General features: G+C 38.9%; 1 protein-coding gene across 2 annotated transcripts in view; it reads right to left on the reverse strand.

Moving 5' to 3' along the window:
* Positions 1–227: 227 nt before the first annotated feature.
* The window catches only part of COL4A1 (collagen type IV alpha 1 chain), a 131,197-nt gene continuing 117,154 nt past the window's right edge, over positions 228–14,270 (reverse strand). For both annotated transcript variants that reach the window (XM_063337735.1, XM_063337725.1), the window contains exons 45-52: positions 13,736–13,807; positions 12,785–12,913; positions 11,294–11,392; positions 10,933–11,145; positions 9,251–9,428; positions 6,420–6,534; positions 5,022–5,194; positions 228–3,286 (exon numbers count right to left, since the gene is read on the reverse strand). In XM_063337735.1, coding sequence (XP_063193805.1) covers positions 3,205–3,286; positions 5,022–5,194; positions 6,420–6,534; positions 9,251–9,428; positions 10,933–11,145; positions 11,294–11,392; positions 12,785–12,913; positions 13,736–13,807 — 1,061 coding nt within the window. In that variant the 3' untranslated portion in view covers positions 228–3,204. The remainder of the gene's footprint in view (positions 3,287–5,021; positions 5,195–6,419; positions 6,535–9,250; positions 9,429–10,932; positions 11,146–11,293; positions 11,393–12,784; positions 12,914–13,735; positions 13,808–14,270) is intronic.

The following is a 14,270-nucleotide window of genomic DNA, read 5'->3' on the forward strand; positions in this document are numbered from 1 at the left end:
TCTATGTATAGGTTTTTTAATTTTTTTTTTTTTACTGAAGACTGCTCCACCCTATTTCAGAAGGAAAATTACTGGTGACTAGAACATGTCAGAATGGAGCCAGAGACTTGGGAAAATAAAGAACTGTCAGACTGCTTTACATTTTAGTGGATTAGAGAACAAGGCATTTGTTAGTGTAAAGTTGTTAGTACCAATATTACCATAAAGAGAGCAAGGGCACCACCTGCTGTTTTAGAAATGTATTTATTCGGGTCATGAAAGTTACTCTTCAAGTACTGCATTCAAAAACAGTCAGGCCTACTAAACAAGCTGGACTTCTTTAGGAAAGCTTTCTCCTGGAATTTAAGCTTATGCAAGACAATTTTAACAAATGATGTGTTTGCCGTTGCCTGTTCACACAATGAACTGTACTGTAGCAACAATGCTGGCTATAATTGACTGAATATGGGGGTACTTAGAGATTTTTGAAAGCAAGAAAGTGTTTCACATTTCTTTTCTGCTTTAGTACACGGGCTCTTCCTCACTCAGGGCATCAAGGTTTAGCGTTCACAACATTTTCAGTAGATCTGATTGGTACTCGATAACCACCGAAAAGTTTACTCGCTGACTTAAGTAGAAATAGCATCTTTAGCATGACAATAGTTTAGGTCATTTTATGAGCTGGAGGTTATGGAATAAATAATTACTACTAGATAAGTGAAACATCAAACTACAGTTCAAACAGTTTTGAAAATTTTCAAAGGACCTTGTTTCCAAAATGCTCCTGGTTGCGAAAACGCAGGTTAGTACACAGCCAGCTGCAGTGAGTAGTCCCATCCCTAGCAAAAGGGGTTGTATTCTTGCGCTCAGAGTTGATTTAAACATACATGCAGGACTTTATAAATTCAACCGTCTGGCAGTTCTGAGACAATCTGAACCAAGCAAATTAAATCCCTAGCTGAGAGTGCAATTAAAAAGTCTGAGCAGCAGCTTGGGTCCTCTGAGTCAGAGAAGGCTGAATGCCTGCTTAATTCTTCCTAGAAGCCACAAAGAACCACCCTATCATCTTCTCCGCTTCTTCTGAATAACAAAGGGCACTTCGGAAAACTCTGCATCAGGCTGATTAGACATAACCAGACTTGTATTTTATAGGCTGGTAAGGGACTTTTATGAGGATTGCTCGTTTATAAATAAAATTATCATCTGTCAAAACTCCCATGAGAGTTAAGAATCAGCGCTAAAGGAAATGTCCAATTTCTACACAGTCATTTGGCCAGCCAATGTCCCCAAGGATTTTAAGTGAAAGTGAGTTCAGAACAGCAGCAGCCTCTTCACAAATTTGGGAAAACAACATGAAACGTTAACCGATTACGTGCTTTCGCCAAGGAAAAAAGTATCACGGTCCATTTCCTCTTCAGACAACCAGAGCCAAGATTCACCTTGCCCACTTACAAGCAAAATTATATGAGACATTTTAAATTTCATCCTGTCTAATTCAGTTCTGATTTGTGCATGAAAAATCCAAGGGAAGAGTGAAAAATGTGTATAACTTGATTGCTTCCCATGAGCTAAGGTGAAGTTAGCGGATTTTTGTAACCCATTCACATCAAACATATTTCAGTAATAGACGCATAACTCATGTTTTGTCTATCAGTACCGGTTCTTACAAGGTAACAATTGAGATGTCAATACAGTGCCCTGTTTTCCCCTTTTGAAGATGCTTTGTACATCTGAAAGATGTGCAAAACAAAAATAATCTAGGATTGCATCAAGCTTGTGCATTTATTGGTGGCTTATTAAAAATTAATTCATTGCTGTAAATGAACGCTAATAACAAATTAGTAAAAACTTTTTCTTTTCTTCTGTTTTTTTTTTGTTTTTTTTTTTTGTTTTTTTTTTTTTACACAAATAGTTTTATTACAAACTTGAATTCTTAAGAAATACACATGTAAGAATTACACAAAGGCCTTGGTATTTGCAAAAATCCTTTGGTATTTGCATGGTAAATAAAGTCTATAAAACACTTTTGGACACAGATGTGCTCAAACAATGGTATCATTGCATATAAATTCTTTAGAAATATTTCTGAGGCCACTTAGAATTTTTTTTTGGCACAGTATTAACAAAATTAAGGCCTTATACTTTTCAAAATCAAGTCATTCAGTGTGTGAGTAGTGTTTAAAACCCTGAAAAAATATTAAATACAGAATAAAGACTATAAGCTCAAAGCAGGATTTACTATAATAAACACAAATAGCTATTAACCTGGGTTCAGTCTCTGCAACTTCAGCATTGAAATGGCCTATGTAAAAAGAACATTTCACATCATATTTTGGCATTTAACATCTAATTCATGACACTGAAAAGAAGAAAACTTTAAGCTTCTTTTTGAAATGATAAACTCAGAGCTTGATTTGCCTAATGGTCGATATCTATATAAATTACTAAAATATTTATATATATATTTTTCTTGACCATTGCTGGATCATTCTTTATTCCACAGGAAAGTTTGTTCTACTGCACAAAGAAGCTGCATAGTACCAACATAGCAGAAACACTTCCTTGCCTTTTTGGGAAACCAATTTGGCAATCTCTTCCAGATGTAGTCCCATGAAAACCAATAGCACTAAAGACTACAAACAGAAGCAAAGGTTTGCAGGATGGCACTCTATGTTGTGAAAAGATGGTTACATGTTGCTTAACCACAGTCTGTAATCCCAAAATTCTTTTTTACATTAGTATTGCTTTGTACAGGAACAATAAGTACATACCCAAGAGTCTGGGATTTTGAGACACCTAGATAACGGTAACAACAAACTTATCTGGGGAAGAAAAATGAATCTAAATCTATAATACAAGAATGAGAAAGGGGGGTCAAACAGTATAAGGCAGAACTGCATACCTCCTAGCACCTTTGCATTTTTTCTGGATAAATGCTGACTTTTTATTCTATCAGTGCATTGCATTTATATAAAAAATACATATATTTTGATCAAAAGTGCCATTTGGCATGTCAACATTTGAAGCTTATCTTTGTTGTCTCTTTTCTTCTTCAGCAAGGACAGGGCCAGTAAAGCAGTGTGTGTTAGTTATGCAAGTTCCTAAAAGGCACTTTACTGTTTTCATATTGGACAACAATGAGGTACATATGATATATGTCTAGGCTTCATTGCTGTTAAACGAATAGCACCATATTGTGTGAAATTAGTTGAAATTCAGAAGTCATTATGTTTTTCTCATACAGACTTGACAACGGCTAACATTTGAGCGCAGATCCCCTGCTTTCAAAGTTGAGGGAGTCGGTTTCCTATTAAAAATAAAGAAATGAAAAGACCCATTAACAACTGTTGATACAGTCAGTTCTCAAGTTTATAATTGACAACACAAACTTTGCATGCAGCCAAGTGCCTCTTTAAGCTCTGCTGAATCAAGAAGGTGTCCCTAAGTTCTCCAATGGATATTCACTTTCAAGTTTGGTCAGAAACTATCACAAGATTAGTTTTAAACATCGTCCACTTTCAGTTACTTCAGAATTCAGTTCTGTCACGAGGCTGAACATTTTCTTAACCAGAACACATTCCCTGTTTAATCAGCAGTTTGAGAACATACTGGAATTTGGGTAGTAAAAAAAAAATTAGGCAAAGAAACTAAAGACATTTGGCTGTTCATGATTTTCTGCTAACTCGCGTGGACTTTACAGAAAAATGAAAAGCCAGCAGAGGAAATTATGTGATATCATACAGAAAGACAAATCAAAATCTTTAGTCTCTAGCCTATCCTAAGGAGATACTCTTAGCAGGTGGAAATAAAGCATTTTCGGACAAAAGCGTACTTACATTTAACACTTTTCTTTAAAAAGGATTAAGAGTTTACAGGAAACTGCAGAGTATTTGTGAATTATGACAGTACGACAGGTCCCCTGACCTGGGATTATTTTATTAATTTGAGATACAGTTTGTAGCCAGAAAAGGCTGTGAAGTTGATAGGTCTCTGGGTAGGACTCAATGAATACAAACAACTATAGTGCTGACTCCTCTAAATTTTCCTCTGACCAACTCTCCCCTTTCCTAAGGAGCCAGTGCTTACCCCAGTGTTGGCAAATGGGCTCTTTCGGTGGTAGCTTTTATGGGTGATGAGATTATCATAGCCCCAGTGATAACCAGGCCCGGTGCTCAATTTTTCTACCTACTCAGTTGACAACTATCTCATAGACAGTCAAAACTGGCTAAACCATCTGCCTAATTTTGACTGAGACAGTCTAAGGAGCACTCACAGCTCTAGAAGACATGAAGAGCTGAAGGGTACCAGATGAAGGGTACCAGGAGTGGCAGACTGGACTGCGGTGGAAGAGGATCATTGCCTGCACTCCATAAGAATGTCTGCTAATCAGGTAAGGTATGCAGACCTAGGAACTGGTCTATATGCTAACGTATTAATAAAATTCATATGGAACAAATTAGACTGTGTTGAAAAATACTAACGTGCAGGAGACCAGAACAAAGCCTACTACCACTTAATTCCTGAAATTAGAACCTCAGCGGGACTGAAGAAATGCCTGAGGCCTCTGCCTTCAGCTGCATTTTATTCAGACATACTTCCTCAAACATTAGGGAAAGGTAAATAATTGTTCAGCTCACTTAGTTCAACACCTGCACTAATTTCAAGTGTTTCTATTATGTGTTAACATCCACTAGGGAAAAGGTTATATTCTGACTTAATTTTAATCAGTCAGCCTATCCTAGTTACGACTCAGTGAATACAATCAAACATAGTAGCAATGCAAACATTGTTAGATTATTCTGAAAAGCAAAATACCAGGTATAAATGACACATTGTAAACACTAACAGAAGATACATTCATTAATTCCCCCCAAAACTATATATAGATTTTTTTTTTGTTACGAAAACCATTACCTGCATATACTAACCAGGCTGGGGCACAGCGAATACTTGAATCATGTATTATATTCAAACAATACTTCTCTTATTCAGTGACAAGGCTTGACTGAGTCTCAAATACTGATAAATAAATATGAACTTACTTGAACATCTCATTCCTCTCTATAGTGGCAAGCCAGAAGCTGTAAGCATTTGCGTAATAATTGCAGGTGCCCCGGCCATGGCATTCAATGAAGGGAGCGCTGCGAAACTCTTCTAGGCAGGAACCAGGAGACGCCAGGGCCTGGCCAGAGCCCTCTGCACCAGCACTGGTGTGCTAGAAAAATGTAAAAGCATCAGTAAGAGAGGGATTCTTTACCTCTTCTGCTGTGACACCTATTGACTATCTTGTACAAATTTTTCTTCACATGCATCTCCTTGTTCTCTGTTGTGTCCGTCTGCTGTTTTGTCCTTCAGGTCAAGGAGGAGCGAGAAGGTGGAGCTGAAGGGCTCCAGAGGTGGCACTGGGTTCTCTCACTTAATGGCAGCACAACACACCAGCAACATCAACTTCAGGGCAGCTGTGTGCACAGAAATCCTTCAGGATGGACAGCAGGACCCAAGTTTCCGCTATGCTAGCAACAGGCCAGGGCCAGCCCTCGGGGCCAGAAGGCACGCAGACTGGTAGGGCTCATATCTGAATAGCTTCACCCAATTCCTGCCCCACATTACAGCATCTTCTCTTCCCACTGCCGAGCACTAACAGCTCTGGATCCATGCTGCTTCTCAGACTATGCCCAGACCTTGCTTGGGAGAGTGGCTGTTGATAAAGGCTGTGAGCGTGAGAGGAAGCATACTAACAACTAACCACTACGGAGGACTACAGAGTGGCTCTTCCAGGCCATTCCTTGGCCCTGTTTATTTGACTAGTATATATACAGCTGAAGAAACTGGATAAAAGGTCAAAAATGCCATTTGAAAACTGAAGGGTTATTCATCAAAAAATGGGAAGAGGACAGGCACTGACACGCTACCGCTCTAGGAAGTTACTGCAACACAGATGTAGAAGGAAAATGGAAAACTACGCTTATTTCCTCATTTATTCAGCACTTGGATCCTATGTTGGAGCTGCAAACAAGAGAGCAAGCTGTGTCCATTTCCTCAAAAGTGAACAACTAATTGTTATAGGCCATGCTCTAGTGCCCAAGATTATTGTTTGTGGTGGGGTGTTATGTGTGGGGTTGTGGGTGTGGAGTTTAGTAGGTGGGTGTTGTGGGGTTTTTTTTGGTTTTTTTGTGTTTTTTTTTTGTGGTTGGACTCGATGATCTCAGAAGTCCCTTCCAACCACTAAGATTCTGTGATTCTGTGATTCTGTTATTGCATTATTCTCATTAAGTAATTAGCCAGAATCTTTTTAAAGTCACCAGAAAGGGCAGAGGTCTAATGCCCTCCTAACACCTTAAGTGACATAGTCAGATATTAACTTTCCCAGAGCAGGAGCGTAGATGAAATACCTGAAAAAAAATATTTTCTAAGCTCAGACTATGCCCCAGGGCACTCACCATGACAAAGGAGTAACCAATCCAAAGTGAACTCCAGCCCTCAGGACATGGTGGTATCTGAATTGTTTGACTGTGAACAGCTATTACCATAGCAGGAGCTTCACACACAGAGCATCTAGAAAGACCAAGACATGAATGAGCTATGTGCATTTGAGGATTAATACTGCTTCTTTTTTCAGAAGTTGCTTTCGTTAAGGAATTCTGAATTAGAAAATGTCGCTTTCAAAAACAAAGGAAAATCAAAATGTTTCCTTCAGAAAAACAACTAGCTGGCTTGGGGTTTTTTTTCCCCTCCTCATTTACTTCGGGATAGCTTAACTATTAAGTCTTATTCCTATTAGCAAAGAACAAGAGACCTCTTATCTGAATATTTAAATGTATTTGTCTTTTTCTAGTCCCATTTGTACTGTAGTTTCTGGAAGTGGTCATCTCGTGAACATGAGAGGCAAATAGCCCAACATTGTAACTCAGCAAGTATCACTTAAAAGTGGTCCACTGTAATCAGAGACAAGAGCAATTCATCATCCTAAACACAGCCCTGAATGACTTCCAGATAGAAAGCCATGTCTCTGGAAAACGTCTCACAAAGATAATCACTGCTAATCTTCTCCATGCCTTTTCCTTGAAAGTGGCTTTTATTTACATTTGTGGTCTTTATCTCCAGTAAGAGATTTTTAGCAAAGGAACTTGAATGATGAACTTGAAAGCAACTCTTCGGAAAGCCGTGCAGCATCAGTTCTTTTACTTTAGATAAATTCATTGTGTCTCAGAACTGCTAGGTTACTGAATAATCCAATGAACAATCCTACCTTCACAGGAGAATCATAAAAAATGTGAGTTGGGCTGGAAATTTTAATACGGGAGCTGGTAATAAGGAATTTGGTAGATATAATCCATTTTTCCTTGTACAACTCCTAAATTGGCTACTGCAGCTAGCTATGATGAAAATGATTCAAAACAGATACTTAGAACTAGACAGTCTGATTCCTGTTATCAGAGTGCTGAAAAGAATCAAGTGCAAAATGGATTAAGTTGGATTCTGGAAAGTGCACAGAAGCAAAGGAATTCAGAATGAAAGCCTTCTATTTCTGACTTGTGAAGACTGCATTCATACCTACTGCCTTCATCTTTAGTGCAGAAGTAAGACAGTTATTTTCAGAAACACATCAATGAACAAGTAAGTTAAAAGAAGAATGTAAAGCTGCCTCTATTCTTGGAGCTCTGCTTTGCTTCAAGAAATTTCTGGTATTTCAGTGGAAGGCCTTACATGAAAAGAAGTCCCATGACCCAGGGCAGCAAGTGTCACTTCTACACCTTTTCAACTTTTGGACAGGGAAAACCATTGTTTTTAAAGCCTCGACTAATAAAATAGATTGAAAGAATAGTCTTCTCAGATTCCTTGCTGTTTTAAAAAACATGCCCATTCACACATATACATCTATATATACACACATATACATTTTTATGGTGGAAAAGCTACTTTATATGCATAAGATAAGGCAGAGTGCTGGTTGGTACATCCTTGAGTCTCAAAAGTGATTGTTAAAGGTTATTTTGGGTGCTTGAACCGGGATGGCATAAAAGGAACATGAATTTCAGAGGTTGGTCATTTGAATTTTTCTCAAAGTCAGTCCCCTTCCATTCACATCCAATGAACAACAAAAAAATCAGGACCAACAAAAACTATAGTCTATGTTGAGAATCTTGCCCTCAATCTGCCCACTCCATTTCAAGGCATACGAATTTCTATGGCATTAAACCGAAAATAGCGTACAGAGTACAACTGCAGACACAAGGTGGCTTCTATTATACAAAACAAATATCAAATGTTTTGCAGCAGATCCAAATAGTTTTTTGAACATAGCAAGATTTCAAGACTACAGCCCACTGATGGTTTGAATTGTCCTTTCTCTCGGACAGTATACATAGACCCGAGAAAATGATAACTCCCATTCAATTTACATGGCAGGGAGAGCAATCAGCAAGAGCTGATACGGATTAGAAGCAATGATAGGAATCATAGTAATGACTATATCTAATGGTTATCATTTAAGTTATAAGTTGGAGATTCCTTGTCAGATTCTTATCTAACAACAGTGGTATAGTTCTCCACAGTCTTGCTCACACATCTGCCTTCAGCACTGGGCATATTATGCCAGAATAGTTTTTGCTAGTGGCCTTAAAATTTAAAATGGACCAAAAGTTCAACATGTTGGACTGCTGCAGAAGAGTTATGTCTGATATAAGTGCCACACTTTATGCTGGCTGAGAATCTGGAATTATTAAAAAAAAAATAGATGATTGATTTTGCAACTGTTTCCTTTAATTCAGACAATAATGGCTGTATTCAGGCAATAAGTCCAAAACAATGGAAGAAGCCTGGCAGTGTACTGTACAATAAATAATGCTACCATTTTCAAAGAAAAGGAAACTGAGCCCTAAAAAGCTGCTAGCTATGTCTAGTCAAAAAAAAAAAAAAAAAAGAGAATTGTTTTTGACAAGAATTGTGAATAAATTCAAAACTTCTTCAAAGTAGATCATAGCTTTTGCAAAACATAATTTCAAAATAAATATTTTCATTTCAATTAGACTCAAAATAGACTACTCTATTTGTTTGGGTTTCCTCCCAAATGAATTTCTTTTTGATCAAAGTCTAAACTGAAAACATGCACACTTTGAAACATTTCATCAAAGGAACTCAAATTTTAAATTTAAAGGCAGGAAATAAAAATATGCAGATTAAAAGCCTTTTTTTTAAAAAAAAAAAAAGTACCATACGCACTTTTCACAGGCTTCTTCATTTTACAAACACAGCAGAACTGAAACCGTACCTGCTGATGAATGGTCTGATATTATCACCAGTAATAGGAGCCATATTCATTGGCATGGGTTCAGGAGTGGACAGCCAGTAGGAATAGTCATTCCTTGATGCAAAGTTACATACGTTGTTGATATTGCAGAATAAGAAAGGCATTGTACTGAATTTACGAAGACAGCTTCCTGCCGTGCCTGAAAAGTTAAGTGAAAGGTTACTTGTTAACCCATTTTATTAAACCATTGCCAACTGCCAAACAAATATTTCCAGGAGCAGCTAAAAAGCAGACAATCCAGTTCTCTCAGAGGAAGTGACTCCTCCAAGCTCTGTCAGGAAGGAACAGAGCAAGGCAAGGAGCAGCCTAGTCTTGCCTGTAGAATTATGGAATAACTTTGACTGGAATAGACCACTAGAGGTCATCTATCCTAACCCCCCGCCAGTCAAATCAGGTCGCTTGGGCCCACAGACAGCTGAGTTTTGAGTATCTCCAAAGACAGAGATTCAGCAACCTCTCAGGTTCCGTTCCAGTGTTTGAGCATCAGCACGGTAAAAAAGCTTTTCTTTATGTTTCAATGGAATATATCTCATGCTTGTGTCCATTGCTGCTTCTGTCACTGAGCCCCTCTGAGAAGAGTTTGGCTCCATCTTCCCTACCTTCCCTGCAGACAGCTGTAGGCAGCAATAAAGGCCTCCCCCTAAATTTCTGTTAAGGCTGAGCAAACTCAGTTCCATCAGACTGTCCAGACCCCACTAGCTATCTTAATAGCTAACTGTTGTATTTACTGTGGTATGTCAATGTTTTCCTTGTTCTGGGAGGCCAAAGTCTGGGCACAATATTCCAAATGCGGCCTCACAACTGCCGAACAGAGGGGAAGAATCACTTCCCTCCATCTGCTGGTTGCACTTTTGCCAATAGAGCCCAGTAGGCTGGGCAGCGGTGAATGGGGTAGTTGCAAGGGCACACTGCTAACTCATGTTCAGCGTTGCTCATCAGGACTCCTAGATCCTTTTCTGCAAAGCAGTCTGTACTGCTGTTACTGGAAATAGCAGTCAGTCCCCAGCCTGTTCTGTTGCACAAGGTTATTTCATTCTAGCTGTACCCCTTTGCATTTGCCTTTACTGAACTTCTTGAGGTTCTACTCAGTCCTTCTCTCCAGCTTGGCCAGGTCACTCTGAATGGCAGCTGTGTCCACTAAGGAATCAACCATTCCTCCCAATCTGGCATTACCCACAAACTTGCTGAGAGTGCACTCTATCACATTACCCAAGTCATTAATAAATTCATTAAACACTATTGGCCCAATACTAATTCCTGAGGGGAATGTCTGACGTCCCAAGGGACATCATTAATCAAAAACCACCACTCAGACTTTGTACATCTAATCACATCTCTCTGAGCCTGATGGACCCACCAATTTTCCACTCATCTTACCGTCTACTTAGCCAGCCCATATCTCACTAGTTTGACTACAAAGATATTATGGATGACTATGTCAAAGGCTTTGATAAAGACTTTCTTAAATAAACTGACACTGTTTCCACTATACACCAAACCATTATTTGTACCAACTTAGAAGGCATCATAAAGCACCAGCTAGCCAAGAATAATTACACAGGTTTGTTCAACACAGTTCTTCAAGTGAAAGAAACGTGGTTTGTAACCAATTCTAATTGAATTCTAATTTGGTCTCTACTTACCCAGATCTTGGCCATGTGCTCTTTCATTGCCTTGTACATAAAGCAAGGAGTAGCCATGGTAAATCAGCCTTGTTCCAAATGGACATGATGGTTCTTCAGTGGTTTGACTGTGTCTGGTAACAAGGAAGCCATGAGCAACAGATGGTGCACCTGGTGGGCCCATAGCCCCAGGCAAACCTTCGGGGCCAGGTGGACCAGGGAATCCTCTGGGCCCTACAATACAGAGAATCTCCTTTTATATCTACAGACAGCAGTACTCTGCCTACATAACTGAAGAAGTGAAATTAGATACATTCACACCTAATCTCCTACGTTGTTTTTCTGTGAAGGAATCAAGTCTTTGAAGAACTCATGGGCTTACCTGGGGGACCATACGGACCAACTTCTCCTTTTTGCCCGGGTTTACCATCAAACCCTGGACTACCAGGTGGTCCAGGTACACCTGAAGGTCCTGTCACCCCTGTTGCAAAACAAGGAATAGTTATTACTGGATATTACTTCACGTTAGTTCTGACTTCTTGGCTTTTAATACAGTACAGCACAAGCACACCTCAGCATAAACTAAACTCATGCAGATTCAATGTGTACATTTCAGTATCTAGAGCACTCATGTGGGTTACTGCAGGCAAAGTGATTATATTAGAGAAGAACAGAAAAGTAAGCAGAGGAAGTGCTTCTAAAACTACTAGTATTCGCCTGGAATATGAAAAAGAAGGGCAGCAATCTCTTCCCTCTCTGCTTATCATATGACTCAATCAAAAATAGACCATAAAAAGTAGGGCCACGAACAGAGGGAAAATCAGTATTCTCTTAGCTTCTTCCCAAACAGTTTTCAGACATATATCTTCCCTTTATCAATTTCTAGGGATGCTTTGAGTCCTACATAAACTCAGTAACTCTGACTTTGGGAAAAAGAAGTTAACACCATCACCTCCATACCACAGATGTCCTTTTCATGATCACTCAAAAAGCAATATTGTGTTCATGTACTGAACTGACTACTAGAGAACAGAAACAGAATCCATACAAGCAAACCCACGCAATGTTCAATCACTGACATTATCTCATAGCTATTTCATAATGGACAGCAGCTGCAGAATTGTAACCCCACTTTCAAGAGCAAACTTCCTTATCTATTCTATTAAATAGAAAGAATATATTCATTATAATCCACAACAATTCCCCATCATCTTCTCATTAAACAGTCAGGAACACAGCTTTCCCTTAGAATCTTAATAGCTTAAGAACACCTCTGAGCTCTCACTCTCTGTCCTGTCATTCTGAAGGACCTGTGTCCTTGTGACAGCATTTCATTTGTTTTACCCTTTTCTCCGTTCTCTTACTCCTAGTGTGTTTAATTTTTGCAGTTCACCTTTTCTTTATAAAAATGGCAATGTCTGGACAAAATCTAGGACTATGGAATAAGCTTACTCAGAAAGCACTTTCGACTCCAAGATCAAGGTGTTTTTCCTCATGCTTGTCTTCTCCCAGAGACACGCAGCAATTAAGTTTGGATTCAACACTAAAGACAGAAGATACCCTAACAAATACATTCTGGGGAAAGGATGAGCAGCGTGTTACAAGCCATCCTGCTTACTGCTGATCTCAGATACTGATGTGATGACTGCAGAGTGAGAGCCTATAAAAAAATCACTAGAAAGACATCTGTTTCTGGGACTCCTTTGGATGAGCTTCAAAAAGAAGGACTCTCTTACTAATCATGGACACAATTTGAGTGGCTTATAAGAAGCTGGATAACAACATATGAAAAATCTTCTAGTGTCTAGCCTATCATTGGTCTATTTTTACATTACTTAAAATGTATTTCTACTGGCAAGTTAGAAACTCTCACCTTGCTGTCCTTTGGGACCTGGAAGTCCTGGGAATCCTTTGAGACCAACTGGTCCTACAGGGCCAGGTAAGCCAGGATCCCCTTTAACAAGTTGAAAAGCACCTGGTGGGCCTGGTGGACCTTGTAAACCTGCCAAAGTTAACAGAAGAAATCAGCATGTATTTAGCATTGCACAATGAAAAAAAGTGAGAAAACAATGTTACCTTTTATTGCCATTTATGTAGTCAGAGAATAGACAGAACCTATAGCTACAAGATATCAATGGATTGAGGGCTGGAACACCTCTCCTATGATGAAAGGCTGAAGGAGTTGGAGATGTTCAGCCTGGAGAAGAGAAGGCTCCGGGGAGACCTTATTGTGGCATTTCAATATATAAAGGGGGCTTATAAGAAAGACACAGATAGTTATTTTGTACCAGGGTCTGGAGTGACAGGACAAGGGGCAATGATTTTAAACAGAAAGAGGGTACATTTAGACTGGACTTAAGGAAAATATTTTTTTTACAATGAGGGTGGTGAGACACTGGAACAGGTTGCCCAGGGAAGTTGTAGCCGCCCCATCCCTAGAAGTGTTTAAAGTCAGGTTCGATGGAGATTTCAGCAACCTGATCTAGTGAAAGATGTCCTTGGCCATGCAGAGGGATTGGACTAGGTGATCTCTAGGGTCCCTTCCAACCCAAACCATTCATGATTCTATGGTTTTAGGATACCATTTAAAGATTCTGTTAATGACAAAACCTCAGTGTCGAATTTTCAGAGCAGGAGATAAATACATTCACTCCCTACGCAATACTTAAATCTAATCTGACCATTCAGATGCTAATACCATGATATCTGGTTTAATATTCTACCTTTTTACACTAAATAAAAAGGGTGAGGGAGATATCCATTGATTAGTCACAAATAACCATTTTAACAACAACATCTGGGGAAAAAAGTCTTTATATTATACCTTTAGATCCAGGAAGACCTTGGTCACCTCGCTCACCCTTAAGGCCTGGGAAGCCAGGAGATCCTTTTGGACCTGAAGTCAAAGGAAATATTTACATGGAAATTCAATAATTTCTGGATTTGGAAATATATGTGCAGGATAATCATGTACAACCTCAGGATCATGTAAAGGACATGACTTTATTCACACAACTACTTTTTAACTGTTTGCAAGAACAAAATACCGACAACAGCACCAAGTCACCAAGGAAATAATGACTGAAAACAAACTTATCTTACTTTAATTACTAGTATCTTTCTCTAAATTATGAAAATTATTTTTTATCTATTAATAACTGCATTTTTTTATACATGCAGTGTTTTCATGTATATGATGGTGATAGTAGCAGCAATATAGTCAACAATGGGAGAAATACTGAGCCCGTATTTCCTCAAATATAGCTATAACATTTGCCTCTCCAATCTTGAAGATTCTTGACTGGTAATGTCTAAACAGTTGATTTTACATCCACCTTTTACAGCAAGTGCACACTTAA

Source organism: Chroicocephalus ridibundus, chromosome 1, assembly GCF_963924245.1.
Source record: "Chroicocephalus ridibundus chromosome 1, bChrRid1.1, whole genome shotgun sequence".
Classification (NCBI taxonomy): domain Eukaryota; kingdom Metazoa; phylum Chordata; class Aves; order Charadriiformes; family Laridae; genus Chroicocephalus; species Chroicocephalus ridibundus.